Here is an 18,090-nt window from a genome sequence, read left to right as displayed (position 1 = left end):
CAGCAGGCTGGTCTGCAGGCCCTCTACTACACTTGCACTGACCCAAGGATAGAGTCTACATGTGCATTAGTCATCAACCACCCCTGGCCTTGAGAAATCCCTCCTCCAGGGCTACTGGCTGCAGCATGCCCATCAGAGCTCTCTAGGCCATTCATTGTTTTAAACAAATGAGTGATTAGCAAGGATCTACTCTCTCCTTGTGAAGCTGGCTGAACGCCCTGCAAGCCTCCACATCACTGTACAGTACCATAATCCAATTAAACCTCACTATGAGAGGAGCTTCACACTATCACATTCAATTACACAGTTAAGCTTTTTATCATCTGCACATTAGGATCCATTCGGACTAAAACTCCTCCAGCACTGCTTGAGAAGTGGCATTCTTCAACCAAGCAAGGACACACAGGAGGACCATACAGGTTCATATTCATATTGCTGGCTTGTAGGGAGGTAGAAACACAAGAAAAATAAGATACAGTGACCAGTTCCTGTCCACTCGCAGTTACATGCTCTCTGAGGCTCCCTGCTCCCCCTTTGCCCTCCTGCTCCCAAACTTCCCAGGGAAATGGGGCAGTTCTAACAGAGCACCAGGGGTCCAGATGATTTTCACTCTTTAGTAAGTCAATGGAAAGGCAAAAGCTAATGGAGGACCTGGCAATACAGAGTTGTTTGGCAGCCAGCCACCAATTCCATAGGAAATACCCTCCCTAGAAGGTCACCATAAGGGTGGCAAAATTTGTCCCAAAAGAATTGGAAAAAGCTGCCAAGATGTGACGCAAATGAAGGCAGCGAGCAGGGCCAGCTTCCTGCGCGAGGCCAAAGCACGAGCTGCTCCTGCAAAAAGAAAGATTAAGGGTTGCAAGAAACATAATGGCCTCTTGTAACAGCTGAGTTGTTGCTTTGCTTTTCTTGGCAGCAAAGAGGAATGTTTTGTTGCTGGTTGATTAATCTATTATGCAAATAATTTCATAGCTAATTTGATATAGCCAGACACTTGCCACAGATATCATCTGCCTGCTAAGAGATGATGAAAGGTGGAGTATCGACGGCTTCATTTGACAGAGCTTTTATTTCCTGGATAAGCAGCTGCAGGGTTGCCTCCTACCACACAGGGCTTCAGGAGCATGAGCCAGACCTGCCAGGGAAAACAAGAGGAAGGTCCCTTGGGCACCTTCTCTTGATGGAAGGCAAGGAAAGAGGCCCTTCAAAAGAGCAGCCCTTTCCTTCCACTCCCAATACCCTTCTGCACTGGGCATGTGCAGAGTGTCCAGATGAAAATCATGCACAATCTCATCCAGAGACCTTTCACTAGCAGCTTTGAGATTTTAAGACTTTCTCAGAACTGCTCGACATATACAAGCTTCACCTTACGTCAGCTGAAAGACGATTCAAAATAGGTCTAACTAGAAGTTTGACTCCAACAAACCACTCAGCCTCTAGACAGAGCATTATTTCCGCTGAATACAAGAGTCCAAGTTACATTCAGTAGCATCATACAACGTGACAAACCTAGTAACCACTGTGATAGGGTTTACATGTGGAGCACTAAGGGATCACTTGATCTTGCCCAAAGTAATGTTATTTGGTCTTGATCTCTTCCACAAAGACGAAGGAGAAATAGGCTCTCTAAGAATCAATGGGTTGGTTTTGGCCACTGCACTTTACCCCAAGCATCTCATCTCCATTGCTCAGTTGCAGATACTTTTTCTCATGCATGTCAAATATTCAGCATTGGCTTAGCAATTGTTTTAAAGCCTATCCTGTGTGCTCATTTGTATTCAATTGCCTTCAGTGGTAAAATTTAGCCATTTCATGCTATTCAAAGTCAAAACAAAGCCTCCAAATAAGCACTTCTGAAATGTACCTAGTCATCTGAGTAATTAGACATTTGCTTAGTTCCAAATGTACCGAAAAGCTAGTCAGCTCCCAACAAACGTGCCAGCAGTTATCCTGAGTTATTCTCTCCTAAATGTTAGCATACCAAGAGATCAGGAGGTTAAGATACATTTAAATTGACATCTCTCCCTACCTGAATTAATCAGCATTTTTAATTATGGGGCATCACCTGGTCATAATTACTACTCTAGCAAGTTGTCCACCTTTCTCTGCCAATATAGCATGTAGTTGTCATCGCTCAAGCCAGGTCAGAACATGCTTTCACTGGCCCAGAGAAATTCCCATTCCCAGTGTAGACACGTATCTTTCATACCAAAAGGCAAAGCCTCTCCCCTCTGAGGACATTTGCAGCAAACCCTCACAGAAAAGAGCCAGCCATGAACTTCACGCAGGTCACAACCCACTCAGCACTCAGCTGGGAGACAGAACCAATACCACGTAGGGGTGCAAACACCTAGAATGCTGGAGTGACCCTATGCCCCTGCAGTCCTCACTGGTGGTCCAGTGATCCATCGTGGTCACATCTCTGTGCCATTACCATTACATGCTCACAGACCCCTCTGCAAACCACTGCAACTCATTAGCCTACAGGAAACTGAAAGATCAGTGGAAGAAGATGGGAGCTGGCACAGGGAGAGCAGCACATAGCCCAGGGCATGAGCAAACTGGTAGGCTGCACTCAGCTGCTGTGAATCCACAGCCTCACTCCAATCAGTTTCCATCACCCTGGGGGTATGTCCACACCCGGGCTGGTGTGAAAGTCCACATGCTGCAAGGCCATCCCACCACACCCTGAGCAGTAACATCCCCACACCAGCAACCTCCTCTTCAAGTCGAGGGGATGCGCACGGATTCCCTTCATGTTTCCTCACCCAGCAGGCAAGCTACAGAAGCGAGCAGGCATGTGAAATGCTCAGGCAGTGCCCGGTCAACAACCTTGGATCTTCAACACCATCTTTCCCCAGGTCTGTTCCACAGGCTTCTTTCCATCTCCAAGAGACACCAGATCACACCTGCTCTATGTGCAGTTCAGGCTCAATACATTCAACTTCACTTTAAAGTTCAAAGCTTAGCAGGAACTTTTTCAAGTATGTGACAGTTAAGGCAGTAGCCTAAACCAAAACCTGTTCCTGATGGAAGCACCAACCCTCACCTTCTCTTGGCTCCAGCAGACCCCCTTCCAACAAAACTTTTCCCCCCCAAGACCAGTCTTCCTCTGAACAGCCTCTCCATGGTGCTGTCTTCTCATGAAGCTCCTTCAAGATGGGATGGTGCTGCACCATGCCATTCACACCACAGATTCATCAAGAGATTAGAAAGGAAATAAAAAAAAAAAAAAAAAAAGAAAAAAATCCACAGAATACCTCTTTTCAGTGTGAGGAACTGAGAGGAAAAGTGTTGATTCTCCCCAGCCATGCAGCAAGAAGATCACTCACTTTTACGGGTGGTAGGGAGAACTTTACATAATGTAACCTTCCTCAAAGGAAAATATTTCAAGGCATAGAAGAAAGAAACAGCAGGAAAAGGTAGGCATCTCTCCCCTCTGCTATGCAGTGGTTACACCCAAATAGTGAGACAGTTTGAGTCACATTTCTGGGATGACTAAAAGAAAGTACTTGCATTTCAGCAGCACTATGGTCAAAACCCCCGGGAGCTACGTATGCTGAACAAAGAAATCAGAAAAATCATTTCTGCAAATGGCAGAAGAGAAAGGGAGACCAGCACAACTGCAGAACACCACCTAACCTTGTGTTGCACTCAAAACATACAATTGCAGAACAACACTAAAACTCTTCACTATTATTCTCCCTCAAATTTAGATGCAGCCTTTTCACACAAGGGAACTCTGCGGATGCACCAAGGCAGCCTTCCAGATTTTACTGACACCCCACCCAAGCTGAATGGGCTTTCAGTAAATCACCCACCGAAGAAGAGTGTGCTGAACAGCCGTGCTTTAGAGCTCTCCCTCCCACAGCCCAGTTCTTGGCCATCACCTGGGAAGCACACACCTCATCTGCATGCGGACCTCCACCTCAACACTCACCCAATATAGGGCAGTGCAGGCACAGCCCGCTCCAGGCACTGTGTCCACCCAGCCCCTCCTGCTCCAGCTTCCTGTAGGCGAAACTGTTTAGAAATGGGGAATGATTTATTGCACCAAAAAGAAAAGGGAAGGAAGCAACACTCCCTCCCCAAACATATGCCCCTCTTCCATGAATCCTCTGACTTTCTGACAAGCTTAGGCCTCTTCTCAACTAGGAAGGCCTGCCATGCCAACAGAAGCCCTCAGGGGAACTTGGAACTGGTTGAAATCTCAGAAGAGACCAAGGCAGTTCCACAGCACTTGACCACACACCAAGGCCCACTCTCCTCCACATCCTCCTCTCATGTCCCAATAGACATCTGCCTGAACAAGCTCATTTTGAATATTGCTTTCCCCACGGAACAGTTTTCATCCCAGTCTCTCTCACTTTAACACAAATAATCTTAAATGCTGTTGTGGTACAGGAAAAATCATTACAATATGAACTTAAAATACAGAGGCAGTAGTATATCTTAAAGGTGCTCAAAATCCTGACTTCTCTGACAGAGAGGTTTGTTGCAAAGCCTCTAATGAAATGCAGAGCATGGACCCAATGTAGCATCACAAGACATGATGTTAAACCCTAACAGAAACAGAATTGAGCATTCAGGCTCTGCACCCCCACTGCTGCTACAGAATCCAGGTTGCCCAGCACATGCAGCATGCAGCAAACACCTCACCGTGCAAACAGACTAACAGTGCTGCAGAAACTGCAACCTCAGCCGCTCCGCACTTCATTTTAGATGAACAAAAATCACTTGGCACCCACAGCCACAACTGCAGACCTGCCATACACTGCACAGCATATGCAGCCCTTGCACGCTTGCCCAGCCCACGTGGGGTAGTCCACATCCAGCGGGGCTATGGAAAGACCTGCTCATTTGGTCAGCAGCAGATAAGGCAGCTGATGTCCACTCTTCCCCCCACCCAGGCTCTAGGAGAAAAGAGAACCCAGGAACAAGCAAAGATGATGGCAAGAAGAGGGCTGAAACCAGAAGGACCCACGCTGCACACAAATTACCTCATACAAAAGGTATGTTCCTAGAAGGTCCCAGTTGCCCCAGTTCTCCAGTTGATGCCTAAGGCCCCAGGGCATGCAATGTGAGCACTTTCACCTGCCCCTGCTTCACAGCTTGCTTCAGTGACTCCAAAATTTCCCCCTCAAGCCCCAGTTCTGTCCCACCTGCCCAGATACCCACATGTCCTTGCATCACCCAGATTCCTCTAGGCACCTTGACCGGCTGTCTGAAATCTGCTGCAATTCCAATACCCAGGACCCACCCTAAACACCAAGTCCTGTGCAGATGCACCCATCCCCTACCGCATTAAGGCAGGGCCAGTGCTCTTATACCACATTTTCTGGTCATCTACATATCTGCAAACAAGCAAGCTATGTTGTGAGCTCGTTTTCAGATCTGCAAGTATCAGCATAAATGATAATGCAGAACTAAAAGTCCTTGGCAGCAACGGACATTTTTTTGGGGTTTCTTTATTTCAGTTTAACAGCCACTGTTACGAGGTTGGATGAAATGGGGACCCAACCACCTCCCTCCAGTCAAAGGGTACGGTGGAGACAGTTTTCAAAACGGCACTACAAGAGAGCCTCCATGTCCTCTGCACACCACCAGGGTCAATGCGAATTGCACTGGAATCTAGCACAAAAATCAAAAGGCATCGTCTGCTCCTCCAGCTCCTCCCAAACAGGCAGCTCCTTCCATGGCAAAAGGACTTCTCCAAGAGGGGCACATTCCCCTTGCTGCCACTCTCCTTCCAAGACCTCCCGCTGCAGACAAGGCTAAACAAGATACAAGCTGAGAAAGTTGCTGCCCAACAGATACTCCAAGGCACTGTCAGCACTGATCAGCTGTTATACACCAAGATCATCTGCAATTGCCAGACTTGGGTTTTCTTCTACCCCACGCTATCTGCCTGCCCACGATGTCAAAGCACTACGACTGTGGGTAATGTTTAAGCTAAGACAGTTACCAGTCCCACGAGCAAGCTGTTGGAACTGCAAGGCTGGGACATGGCCATCAAGTCCAACCTGCTATTTAGATAGAACAGAAGACAGAGGGATTTGGGGGGGTTCCTAAAACTTGCAAAACATTACATTCCTGTGAGGTCAGGCCAATGACTCTGTTCCCTTTCTGCTTACTTGCTGTGTCCCCATTAAAAGAAAAAGAGTAGCGCTTGGAAGATTCATCTTCAGCACGTAAAATCCTCAAAAGCCAGACTCAGAAAGTGCTGATTTTGTAGAAACTAAAAGGATCCTTCCGATGTGGGCTAAAAAAAAAAACACACGCAAGGATCACATTCACGTGTTTATACACAGACACCAGAGGCAGGGAAAGATTCGAGACTGGGAGCGGGTGAAAAAACAGCAGAAGACAAATTTGATGCCTGCCCGGAGGCAGCTGACGTGGGGCATTTAACAGGCAAGGGCCCCGTTAACAGGACACCCCATATGGGATGGCGAAGCATGAGGAGCACAACCTGGCGTGAGAAGGAGCCTGACACCCCAAACCCTGCCATTGACACATAGCCCGTGCCCGGTTTTTTGGGGGGCCACTCAAACACTGTGAGGATGACTGCTCTCAGACCTGACACAGAGGGCAGCAGCCCTCCACAGCCCCCCATTTTAGAGTGGGGAGTCCTTGCACTCCCCACTCACCCCAAAACCCACGGAAGGTGTGTGTGGAGCCGCGCCCACCGCTGTGGCCAGGGTGAGGGGCGGGGGGACGCCCCAAGGCGGAGGGAAGGAACCCTAACAGTGAGAGAAGGACCTCAGAACTGAACGGAAAGGGGGGGTTGCGGGAGCAGCCCCCGGGGCCTCTCGGCTGGACACGCGGGCCTCCGACCTGCGACCCTCAGCGTGTCAGAGAGGCCCGAGCCTCCCCCGGGGGGCTGCCGGCTTAAGGGGAAGGGTCCGCCCGGCGTTACCTGGGGACGCAGCTAGGGCTGGAACCGTCGATCTCCCAGGTGGCGAAGAGGTTCATAGGCACGGGCCGCCCCAGGGCCCCGGTGCCGCCGGGGAAGCTGAGGCGGCTCCGCTCCGCCGCCGCCGCCATGGCTGCCGGCCTGGCGCGCGCCCACCGGGCCGCCGCCGCCTGCGCCGCCGCCCCGCCCCGGCGGGGGGCGCGTCACGTGCGAGAGGGCAGGGCTAGGCGGGGCGCGGCTAAATCACTGTGGGGGGCTCGATGGGGCGGGGCCAGCACAGCGGGGAGAGGGGCGTGGGCAAAATGTGGGCGGAGCTTCGGGGTAGGGGGCGTGGTCAGGACGGGCACGTAGCCGCGCCCCGTTGCGCAGCGCTTCTCTCCCCCCGCTGCGGCCCCCTGGTGGCGGGGTCGCGTTGCCGCCCGGGCGGCCGGAAGTGCCCGTGCGCCTGGCGGCGGCGGGACCGGATGTCGCAGCGGCGGTTTCCGGCCAGCTCCGTGGCAGGGGCGGAGGTGCGGCGGGCGGGCCGCGGAGCGCCGCCGGGATGGTGCTGCTCACCATGATCGCCCGCGTGGCGGACGGGCTCCCGCTGGCCGCCTCCATGCAGGAGGACGAGCAGGTGGGGCCGCGGGCGGGGTCCCGGCCCAGTGCGCCGGCGAGGGGCGGGCGGGGGGTGGCCCCTTCTCGTAGCTGTGCGGCTCTTGCACAGGCATTCTCCGCGCGGTGGTCGCGGGTGGGCAGTGGGGAGGCGTCGCGGTGCTGTTGGGCTGCGCCTCCTCGGGCTGAGCCCGGCGCGCCTCGCGCTGACTGCGGGTGGGGGGGGTTCCCCGGTGGCAGCCGCCCCTGACAGCCTGTCCTCCCTTCTCAGTCAGGCCGCGATCTGCAGCAGTACCAGAGCCAAGCAAAGCAGCTCTTCCGCAAGCTGAACGAGCAGTCCCCCACGAGATGTACTCTGGAAGCAGGAGCCATGGCTTTCCAGTAAGTGTCTGTGGGTGTGATGGGGAATGGGCTCCTGGTGCCACCGTGGAGATACGTGAAGGTACTTCTGGGTCAGGGCGAGGATTTGTTAGAAACTGGGCTGCCTGCGAATGGGTGAATTATTCGACTATCGTCCCTGCTGGCTGACGTGTAATAGCCACTTAAAGGGTACAGCGTGTGAGTTATTCCTTTGCACTGTTGCTTGGCACTTGTCTTTCACCCAGGCTTGTAGTTCTGCCTTTGCTAAAAGACAATGTGGTTTCTGTTCCCTTTAAGGTTTTTCTGTTTGTTGGCACCCTGTGTGATACTTCCAGTGTGTCTTCTGTACCTCTTGTGTCTGGCCTCTTCTAAAGAGAGATGTCATTAGTGAAAGCAGCCTGGCAGGACCACTGTGAGCTGCTCTTGCACAAGGCTTTCCTCTCTGTGTCTCATGTGAGAGTTTACTTTTTTGTGCATTAGTTTCATGTGTTAAAACGACATGGAGCATCTCTGGTATTTATTTTTTTTTCTTTATTTTTATTATCTTAATATCTGACAGACCTTTTTCTCTCATCTTATTGTTGCCAAATGCATTGGGTGTGAAAGGCAGGAGTGCAAGCTTGTGTTTGAGAAAGGAAATGCTTCTTTACCTGACATGCAGTTACCTAGCAGAATATTGCTTGAGAACTTAATAAAGACCAAGATCTTGTCAAGAATCAGAACTACTGTATTAACAGAAATAATTGTTAGAAGTCTCTGAGATCGGGTGCCACATGAGAGCACCAAGGCAGAGTTGTCCAGTTTTGCCAGCAATATGCCCAGATTTGCCACGCTTGGCACCACTTCTGCAGCGCTGCTGGCAGCAGGATCCCTCACAATTCCCAACCCTGGTGACCAGGTGTGTGTTTACAGCTGCATGAGTGGGACACAGCCCTTGAATGCAGGGCAAGGTTGGCTTTAGGTCTCTGCTTCTGTAACATGGGCTCTTTAGCAAATCTCCTGCCCTGTGCCTTTCTTGTGAGCATCAGTGACATGAAAAGAGAGGAAGAGTAGTTTTTTTGAACGGTGATCTTTGGCAACAGCTATGGGGTTTTGAGAGTAACTTTTCTTGTGGTTGGCTTACATATAATTGTGACAATATTGTTTTTAGTCTTTTTTTTGTCTTGGCTTCTAGTTGCCTTTGATAGGAAGTCATAGTGGCCAAAGGATGGCCCTGATTAAAATAGTCTGGCCATCTCTATCTCCTTTTGGGTTTGGGTGTTGCTGCCAGAGTTAACTGCAAAGTGCTGCTCTGCATCACCCTCTTTCTAGAAGTTAAAACTTTCTAGAATTTAAAAACACTCCCATTTTAAATGTTTCCATGGTGCTGCATGGGCGTAGCTCTGACGGGCAGTGAAGCCTTGGGAAAGAGTCTGTGTAGATTCTAGTAAATCCCTTCTTGTGTTGCTTCCATGATGCAAGCAGAAGACTGCACCACTTGGCAGTGCCCAGGAAATCGAGGTTTCTTAATGGTGGCTGTAATGTCACCAGTTCGGACAAGGTGTGAGGACTTGGGCAAGCTCATGGTTTGCCAGCTGTGTCAAAGAAACAGCCAGGTTACCTGACTGGCAGGTAGGTGGGGAAAGGAGCATTTCTCCTTCTGTGTTGAGTTAGTCCCTAGGCGGGTTCCACAGGCAATTGACAGCCACTGCTGCAAAGCACTCAACTGCTGTGTCCCTTAAGGTGGGACATTAAGGCAGGACTTATATGAAAAGAATACTTTCAGATCGGAAAACCTCCTAAAACTGTGAGAACATTACAGGAAGGGGAGGAAACGGGGGAGTTTGGGTTTTAGTGTAAAATAATGCTGACTGTTGACCATGCTGTTAGTTAACACAACACACCATCTTTTCTGCCAAATCAGAGCTCTGACTGCTGAGGGCAGCACAAAACAGGACAGAGCATTTTGCGGTGCAGAGTTACAAGTGTGGCTCAGGATATTGCTGAACTTGCTGAGGTGTTGAACGTTTTTAGCTTGATAATTTGGAGAAGAGCCTCGTCTCGCTGAAATGTGAAGCTTAAACTGTGACCACTGAAATTACTGAGGTAATTTCTGTCAAATGTAATGTTAAGACTGGCTCTAAAAGCTGTGTCACCCTTTCAGGTTCAGCGCTCTGTCACTTCTGCACATGGCTGTGCAGGTGCAGAAACACTGATGGAGTCTGCTGTGCTGTCAATCAGTAGTTGACCTTTGGCTCTTGAATGGCTGAAGTGGCTCTTACCTCTCGCATTGAGAACAACCCTTGGCCTTTGCCACTACTACCAGGATAAAGCTTTTCCTGAAAAACTGAAATGTCCAAGATGATTGTAAGAAGCCTACTGGGAGTACAGAAGTTAGCAGTGGCAAGGGGCAGCGTCTGCCCCTTGTGTACGTACACTGCTGGGCAGTTGGCATGGTCGGGTGCTGTGCTGAAGCTCGGAGGCAGGCACAAAGAGTAAAACTGCCCAGCTGTGCAGGAACTCTGATGTTGAACTGACATTGACAGAATTGTCTGAGCCTGGGACAGAATGAGGTGTGCTTGCTCTCTGTGGTGCTGACAGGTTGACTTTAAATCCAGCACATTTTCAGGGGAAAAACAAGGGGAAATACAGCTGCAAAGCTGCAGGCAAGACCGGCTGACCCAAGCAGAGGTAACAGAGCTGTACCAACAGAGCGGGGCATGTTCCTCAGACTGCTCTCATCTTGAAAGTGGTGCTTCAGCTCTGAGGCAATACTGTCAGAATTCCTACCTGACATGAGTTTTCTGTATTTCATAAGATGTTTTCGGGTCTTGCTGTTCATGACAGTGGCTAAATCAAGCTCTGGGTGATGACTTGTAGCAACTCCAAGCAGTCAAGCAGGTCTCCAAGGGCAAGGGCAGAACAGAGGCATGATGTACTGTAGGATTAGTCTTGCACACTGATGCAGTCCAAGCTGAGGGAATGGAAGGACGGGCTTACAGGGACATGCTTGTGGAATGGATTTAGTAACTGGAGTTTCTTGTTTCTGGTTGGGGTGTTGAAGGCTGTGTTATTTGAAGGCTGGCAGGATTTACAGGAGCCATATAGAGGCAGGAGAAATGGCTACTCCTGTCCGCAGAAACAAGTTGAGGATGGCTAATTCAAAGGACTAGTACCTGTTGGGGTGTTCGGAAAAACAGTGGGGAGGGGGAGGAAGTTGCTTTGTAAGCCTGGTGTGGCTATTAAGAAAATTTTAAGCTACTTATTTAACTACGGTGCCCTCGGGACTGCGTCAATTCTTTAATACACTGTTAATCTTTATGCTAACTAGACTGCTACATAATGGAATTATGCAGAAAGTCAAAGAAAGGTAACATAAAAGCATTTCAATTCCACCCTGAGTAGTATAGATACACATTCAAAAGTGTATGCGGTGCTATCTACCACCTCCACTCCTTTGGTTTTGGTGGAAATACCATTGCCTTTATTTTTCTATTGGTTAAATGAGGAGGAAAATGTAGTTGGGAATGTGTAGCAGCAGAGAGTTGTAGCAAAGCCTAAACAATCTCAAGATTAGTTCTATCTTATCCCTTATTTCAGTAGGCTTTTTAGTGGAATTCCCTGCCTATGGCAGGGGGAGCTGGAACTAGATGATCTTTAAGGTCCCTTCCAACCCAAACCATTCTATGATTCTATAATGAAAAGCCTCTATTCTTAGTGCTGACAGAGGCACTGGAGCTCACACTGAAACAAGGTCAGCATTAAGCCTTTGTGAGCAAGTAAGAATTAGATGGGGATGGGGGTGGTGGGTGGAGGAGAAGAGGACCTCTGTGCATTCAGCTGCAGGATAAATGAAACAGCATTACACAGTAACATGCTTCCATGCATGTTTTGGGGCTCCTAACATTGCAGCCGAAGAACAGGTAGCGCAGTCATACTTACCCATGGTAAACCTGTAGGGGAGGTCACCAGAACCCAGCTAGCAGCTGTGTTTTTCCCCAGCTGCCTTTGAGGTCATGCATGTGGATAGCAACATCCCACCAACAGGCTGGTGTTGGGGGAGAAGGGTACCTCCTTCCCCCCAAAACAGAAGGCGGGAGGTGGCAGTCACTGGGTGGCTTTTTAGCAAGTCGAGCCCAAATTCTTTTGTGTCCTGATCTCAGGGTAGAGCTTCCCACTTGTGGGCCTCAGGTACTTGGCTGTGCTGCATTGTCTTAGAGCTGTGTTGGCTATCTTCCCCTCTACTCTGCTGGCAAACTTTCTTGGGCTGCCTTCCTCCTGACCGCAGGAGGGGGGGGTTCCTCCCTTTTTTACTCCAAAATTATAACTCTCTTGTTGCTGGTATTTTCTTAAGCTAATGATATTCACAGGCCAACTTTTGTTCAAGTGAAGACAAAGTTCATGGCTGCTGGTGTGGGTATAGGGTCTGAGGGTACAAGAAAATTTATTCTGGGTAAAGAAGAAATAAGCCATTACTTTGTAGAAAGGTTGACACGTGCTCCAGGTGTGGCAAACTGGAAGTCCCTGTACCCGTTTCTCATTGCCTCCTAGGAATAAAGGTATGCAGGGTGGTGTTTGATAGAATAGATTCAAAATTGATTAATGCTCTGTCTGCTGTTCTTCTAGCTACATCATTGAGAAAGGAGTGTGTTACCTGGTCCTGTGTGAAGCTGCATTCCCCAAGAAACTGGCCTTTGCATATCTGGAAGACTTGCATTCAGAGTTTGATGAGCAGCATGGCAAGAAGGTGCCAACGGTCTCCAGGCCCTACTCCTTCATTGAATTTGGTGAGGTCCCTCTCTTTGTGGCTAGTTAGGAACTTTGTTGCTGAGGGGAGCAGCAGCCACAGGATCCTCTCTGGCTTGGCCTATGGAATTGACAGTTCAACCTCTTCCTGGCACTAGAGAAATGGGTGTTTTAAGCAAGAGAACAGAGAAGTGGTAGGGAAATGGTAAATGTCATTTGATTCAGATTTTCTGCTTTAAGTCTCTTGGCCTTGCTCCAGTGAATATTTGCATGCAGTCTACTAGCTGTCCCAGCAATGCTCCCACTCCTTCAGCAGCCAGGCTGCTCTGTGTTAAGTGAGATCCCCTCTGATCACCTCCCTCTTGTTCTAGACACCTACATCCAGAAAACCAAGAAGCTCTACATTGATAGCCGGGCGAGGAGGAACCTGGGCTCCATCAACACAGAGCTGCAGGATGTGCAGAGGATTATGGTGGCCAACATCGAGGAAGTCTTACAGCGAGGAGAGGCACTTTCAGGTACAGGGAATGGCTGATATTTGGCATATGGCTCCTTATCCCCTCGATCAGTGGAGTGGGTAGAGCATACTGGAGGGAAAGGCTTGCTAATCCCTGAACCTCCTAAGGAAAGCAATGAACTAAATGGGTGTTTTAGTTGGATTGGTTACATCCTGAGGCATGTGGCAGGTACTGGTGCTTCTTTTGGGCAAGACGAGCATCTTGCCAGCTTGAGTGGCTCCATTCCAGCAGGACAAGCACTGGAGCACTGCAGATATGCACAGGCCATGCTGCCTTGTGAAACTGCTGCACTCCCAACTGCTCCAGAGAAACTCGTACTGTTAATATAGCATTGGGGAACATATGGTTGCTTTAATATTAACTTCTCTGCCTTTTCTCTTTAACAGCTCTTGATTCCAAGGCCAACAATTTGTCCAGTTTGTCCAGGAAGTACCGTCAGGACGCCAAGTACCTGAACATGCGTTCCACTTACGCCAAACTTGCGGCTGTAGCTGTGTTTTTTATCATGTTGATCGTGTATGTGAGATTCTGGTGGCTGTGAGCCGGTTGCAGTCACAGAAGAGGGAAAGCCGGTAGCCTGGCAGGTGTATGTGTGCAGGACACTGTTCATTGGGGATGTGCATTAGAATCCACACAGGACCACCACCTTAACGGGAGTGTCCTGAAATTGTTAGGTGACACCTGACTACTACATCTCTTAGTGAAGCCTAACAATAGGTGTAAAGGCTTGTTGACTACAGGCTTTTCCTCTGAGGCAGTTTGCACTAGGGCACTGGAGAGTTTGGCCTCCCATGGTCCTGCCCCTGTCCTGGGGGCACGCTCTGGGAACAGTCAATCAGTGCAGTTTAGCATAATCACATTGTACGTCCTGTTGAGTAGCTCTAGTGGGAACTGGACTCTAATGAACATTCCTTGTGTTGGCAATGTTTGCTTTTTTAGAATCTGGGTCTGCAGTTCTTTTTCTTTCTTTTCTTTTCTTTTTTTTTTTTTTCCAAAGACAAGACTCCCTCGTTTGAAGGTAAATACTGCACTGTACATATAATAGCTTTTACCTCTGTCAGAATAGCTATTGTTGAGTTTTCTGTCTGACATCTTGGCTTGTTACACTTTAAATTGCTTTAGGAAGAAATGGATGTTAAATTATGCCTTAAAATACATTCTGTCTAGTATTAGGAGGGGCAATGGAAGGCTTCTATATTACGGATTCCTAGAAAATTAAGCTACAGGTTTGTAAGTGTCCACTTTCCCTCCCCTGACAGCTGTGTATGACTGTATGTTTCCTTATGAACAGGGTGTGTAATTCAATGTTGTTGGAGCGGGCACAGTGCAAACTATGTCAGCACTCTGTGTTTTTCCCTTCTATCTGCAGATTCAGTACATTATTTCCTTCCTTTTTGTAACTGTGCATCACTTCCAAAATGTGTCAAAACTGCCAGCATTTCATCTCTGGGATGCTTGTTTTCTTTCTCCCTCTTTCCATCACCCAAAACAACCAAAAAAACCCTGAAACTCTGAATGTTGTTGTGAAGAAAAGGCAGCGTTTCCTTAAAGAACGCTTTATTTTACATGAAGGATTCAAAATGATTGATAACTTCAAAACAGTGGAATCCTTTGGAAATGCCACCTTTTTTTCTGTGGTCACCCTCTCCCTACGTCACTTGGGAAGTTGAAATTGTAGGTGAAGAAAAACTCATTATGCAGCAATAGTATAGAGCTGCTTCTTTCTTATGGGCCAATGTATATCTTTCCAGTAATGTGATTTTTTTCTTTTTTTTCTTTTTTTTTTTTGTCCACCTGTGCTAAGAATAACACTTTAACAGTCAGCTGTTGTTTTCATTTAAGAAATAAGAGGAAAAAAAACCCCACAGTTCAGACACTCTTCTGCACTCAGGTGTCTGCCACTTGGTAGGAGGCAGGCAGTGTCACGGAAGGAAGTTTCAGGATTCCCCAGCACCTTTTACAAGCACATAATCTTGTGTAGTTCTGGAAGTACAAACTGTGACCTGGAAATGTTTCCTGCCACTGGGTAGGAAACAGAGAGCTGTGGTCCTGTCTGGGAACACTCCCCAGCTTGACACAGTGTTGGACTAGCACAGAAGCAGTTAGCACTTGTCCACCAATAAACCTGTTGAATCTGATCTGCCATGTAGCCTAAATCAGGTTTCTGCATGATGCCTCCAAGTGTTACTTTGTAGCTTGCTTTATTATTATCATTCTTTTTAATTGTTTTAAGTGGTGTCCCTAACAGGTGAATGTCCCAGTGATGTAGGTCTGTGTAACGTAGATGCTGGAAGGTGAGCAGACACTGATCATACGTGGATTCTTGTGATTGAGGAGAGTGACGTTTCTGCAGCAAAGGGCAGCTCAGTGAGCCGCTGCCTCCGGCAGCCTCAGTGTCAGCAGTGAAATAAACGCTTCTGAAAAATCCCCTCTGCAGCGTGGAGTTTCCTGTGTCTGGTTTCTGTCATCTCAAAGGATGCTTGCTTTCCTTCCAGGGACACAAGAGGGTAAAGGCCCACCTGGGATAAGGTCTCCTTTTTGGAGGCAGAACTAGTTTGAAAAACATGGTATTGCCCATTTTCTGGCAGAGACTATACTTGGGTTATAGCAGGGGTTTCTTTCCCTGCAGGTGTGTGTGCCTTGTTGGATGAGGGGACAGGCAGCCTCCTCAGCACTAGCAGAGCCCTGTAGGTGCATGGGTAGATGTTTATGGGGACAGGTTTTTGGTGATGCTGGTCACATGGGGCACATGATAAGCAGAACAAACAGTAGGCAGTAGGATATGTGTCCCCCCAGGGTGTGTGTCAGTATTAATAGGGCACAGAGCCGCAAATGCCCCTTGCCTAAAGAGGAAGGAAGGCAAGGAAGACTTATGCAGACCAGCGTGGGCCTCCAGGGAGTGCTTTATAAGCAACTCCCTTGCTGCATTCACACAGAGCCCCTTGTCCTCCCTCTCACAAGGCAGAGGTGCTGCTGGTGCTCTGCAAGGGAGGTGCAGGCTATGTTTTGTTTTGCTGGGGGTTGTGCCTCCTGTGCAGCCAGACCTGAGGTTAACTGTTGCCTGTCTGGCTGCTGGGGCAGCGGGGAGGAGAAGCTGCTGCTGGTTTCTCTCTGTGTTACATGACGGGCTTGCCCGAAGCTGGGTGAGCACCTGTGGACTAAGGGACGTGGCTCCCTGCGCTGGTGCACAGCAGCGAGCAGTGGGTGCAGGGAGCAGCCCTGCTGGGTGTGGGTGACCGTAGCTGCTGGGTTGCTGCTCGCTCGGGAGTGCTGGTGCTGTGCACTTGGTGCTGGCAGAGGCCCAGAGCTGGCCCCGGAGCCGCTGCCTGCAGATGGCAGTGCCGGCACGGTGCAGAGCAGTGCCCAGAGCCGGAGACGAAGGGGCTCTTGCCGACGGCGTCGTTACGGTGCTCTGGCCTCCCCAAAGACCCGCAGCCTCGCTGGGGCTGGGCTGCCTCCTCTCGAACCCGGGATGTACCTGCGACGGCTCCTGGGCTGCGCCACACACGGCCGCGGTGCCTGGCCTCATCCCGTCGTGCCGCTGGGATTCCACGACTCAGCTGGGTCGTGGTGCTTCCCAGCAGGGCGTTTCTGGAGTCACCTCCTGCCCAATACCTATCCCATTTCCGTTCCTAAGCTGCTTCTCTGCCTCTAGAGGCTCTTTGCCTGCTGGGTTCCCCACTGGGCCTCCCCCCAGTTCCTGTGCCTGGGCTCTTCAGCCTGTAGAGCCCGAGGGGTTTGTCCCATGCTGAGCACATGCAGAGCAGCGAGGGAAGCAGGACCTGGGAGCAGTGCAAAGTCCTGACACCTCTGCAGCACTTGAGTCCCTGCGCTGGGGGTTTAGGTGACAGAGACGGGTTCTCCCTGGCCCCATGGCATGCCCATTGCCACCTGGAAACCTCTGGCATGGGGTACAGGCAGAGAACAGAAAGGTGCAAAAGAAAAGCAGATGATGCAAGGTGCCCCGGGAGCTGCTCTGCTCATCGCATGAGTGCAGAGGTGACAAGCCTTGTCACACGAGTGATCATTCAGAAGAGCTGTGGGTTTGGGCTCTGCTTGCTGCTGCCATGGCTCAGCTCATGTCTGGGCACCCCTGGGTGCTGTTGGGGACAGAGCCTGCTCAAGGGACCATGTGTGGCCGTGGGGGAGGGACCCCAGGGCTGTGCTGGGTGGCTGGGTTTTCCCTCAGCGTCTGACAAGTGCAGCAGCAAGAGCAGACAGGCAGAGCTGGTTCCGAGACGCTGCCAAACCTGCCATGGGTGTGGCACAGCACTGCGGAGAGGACGAGTGCAACAGAGTACTCCAGCCACCGTGTCCAATGTAAACCAGGTCTCTGCTGGCACAGGCTATGGCCATCCTCTGCACCACCACCGCTCCTGGGAGCAGCTGTTGGTGCACTGCAGGGTTTTGGTTTCTGTGTTTACTTGGGCCCCAGCTGCATCCCCTGCTTCGAACCAACTCCTTGCACTTCCAAACCCCTCTTTTGGGCAGGTTGCAAGAAAAACCCACTTTCAGCACCTTTCCCTCTGGGGCCCCAGGGGAGTTTGACTCCGGGTGGTTTCTGGCTGCTGCTTTGGCACAGGAGAATGTCCCAGCAGTGCAGAGGGCTGTGCCAGTATCCCTGCGGCAGGGCAAGCACCTTCTGGGGCACCCAACGCCAGGTAACTGTCTGGGCAGCAATGGCCAGGACAACAAGGCTTGGAGCTCAGCTTTCAAGCCTTGTTCTTCCTTCTTCGGGGGCCACCATGGGGCTATGGCAGCTCTGTCCCTCTGGGGAGCTCTCAGTCCCACTGGGACACGGAGGGATGCCCTGCAGGGCCAGGCTGGGGAGCTCTGAAAGTCACCTTTCCCCCTTCTCACTGTGCTTTGCTCTGCTGCATTGCTGCTGACTTTTTGAAAAGGAGGATGTTGATTTTCTGCTGCCCAAAAATGAAGGCTTTTCAGATGAGAGAGTGCTTGGCTTGGTGGCTGGCCATG

At 50.1% G+C, this 18,090-nt stretch overlaps 2 protein-coding genes across 9 annotated transcripts in view; one reads left to right on the top strand and one right to left on the bottom strand.

The window, feature by feature from the left end:
* Positions 1 to 7,147, bottom strand: part of PACS2 (phosphofurin acidic cluster sorting protein 2) — an 83,048-nt gene extending 75,901 nt beyond the window's left edge. For 4 of the 8 annotated variants that reach the window (XM_030493834.2, XM_030493835.2, XM_030493836.2 and 1 more), the window contains exon 1: positions 6,920 to 7,147. In XM_030493834.2, the coding sequence (XP_030349694.1) occupies positions 6,920 to 7,047 (128 nt within the window). In that variant the 5' untranslated portion in view covers positions 7,048 to 7,147. The remainder of the gene's footprint in view (positions 1 to 6,919) is intronic. The other 4 variants (XM_030493838.1, XM_030493839.1, XM_030493844.1 and 1 more) reach the window with 2 other exon arrangements.
* A 100-nt stretch (positions 7,148 to 7,247) lies between these two features.
* SEC22B (SEC22 homolog B, vesicle trafficking protein) lies at positions 7,248 to 15,549 on the top strand. Its single transcript, XM_030493833.1, has 5 exons — positions 7,248 to 7,532; positions 7,782 to 7,891; positions 12,476 to 12,636; positions 12,967 to 13,113; positions 13,500 to 15,549. The coding sequence occupies exons 1-5, from the start codon at positions 7,458 to 7,460 to the stop codon at positions 13,652 to 13,654; spliced, it is 648 nt and encodes a 215-aa protein (XP_030349693.1). The 5' UTR covers positions 7,248 to 7,457; the 3' UTR covers positions 13,655 to 15,549.
* Positions 15,550 to 18,090: the final 2,541 nt, after the last annotated feature.

The sequence above is a fragment of the Strigops habroptila genome, chromosome 8, assembly GCF_004027225.2.
Source record: "Strigops habroptila isolate Jane chromosome 8, bStrHab1.2.pri, whole genome shotgun sequence".
NCBI classification, from domain to species: domain Eukaryota; kingdom Metazoa; phylum Chordata; class Aves; order Psittaciformes; family Psittacidae; genus Strigops; species Strigops habroptila.
This window is presented reverse-complemented; position numbering and strand designations above follow the sequence as displayed.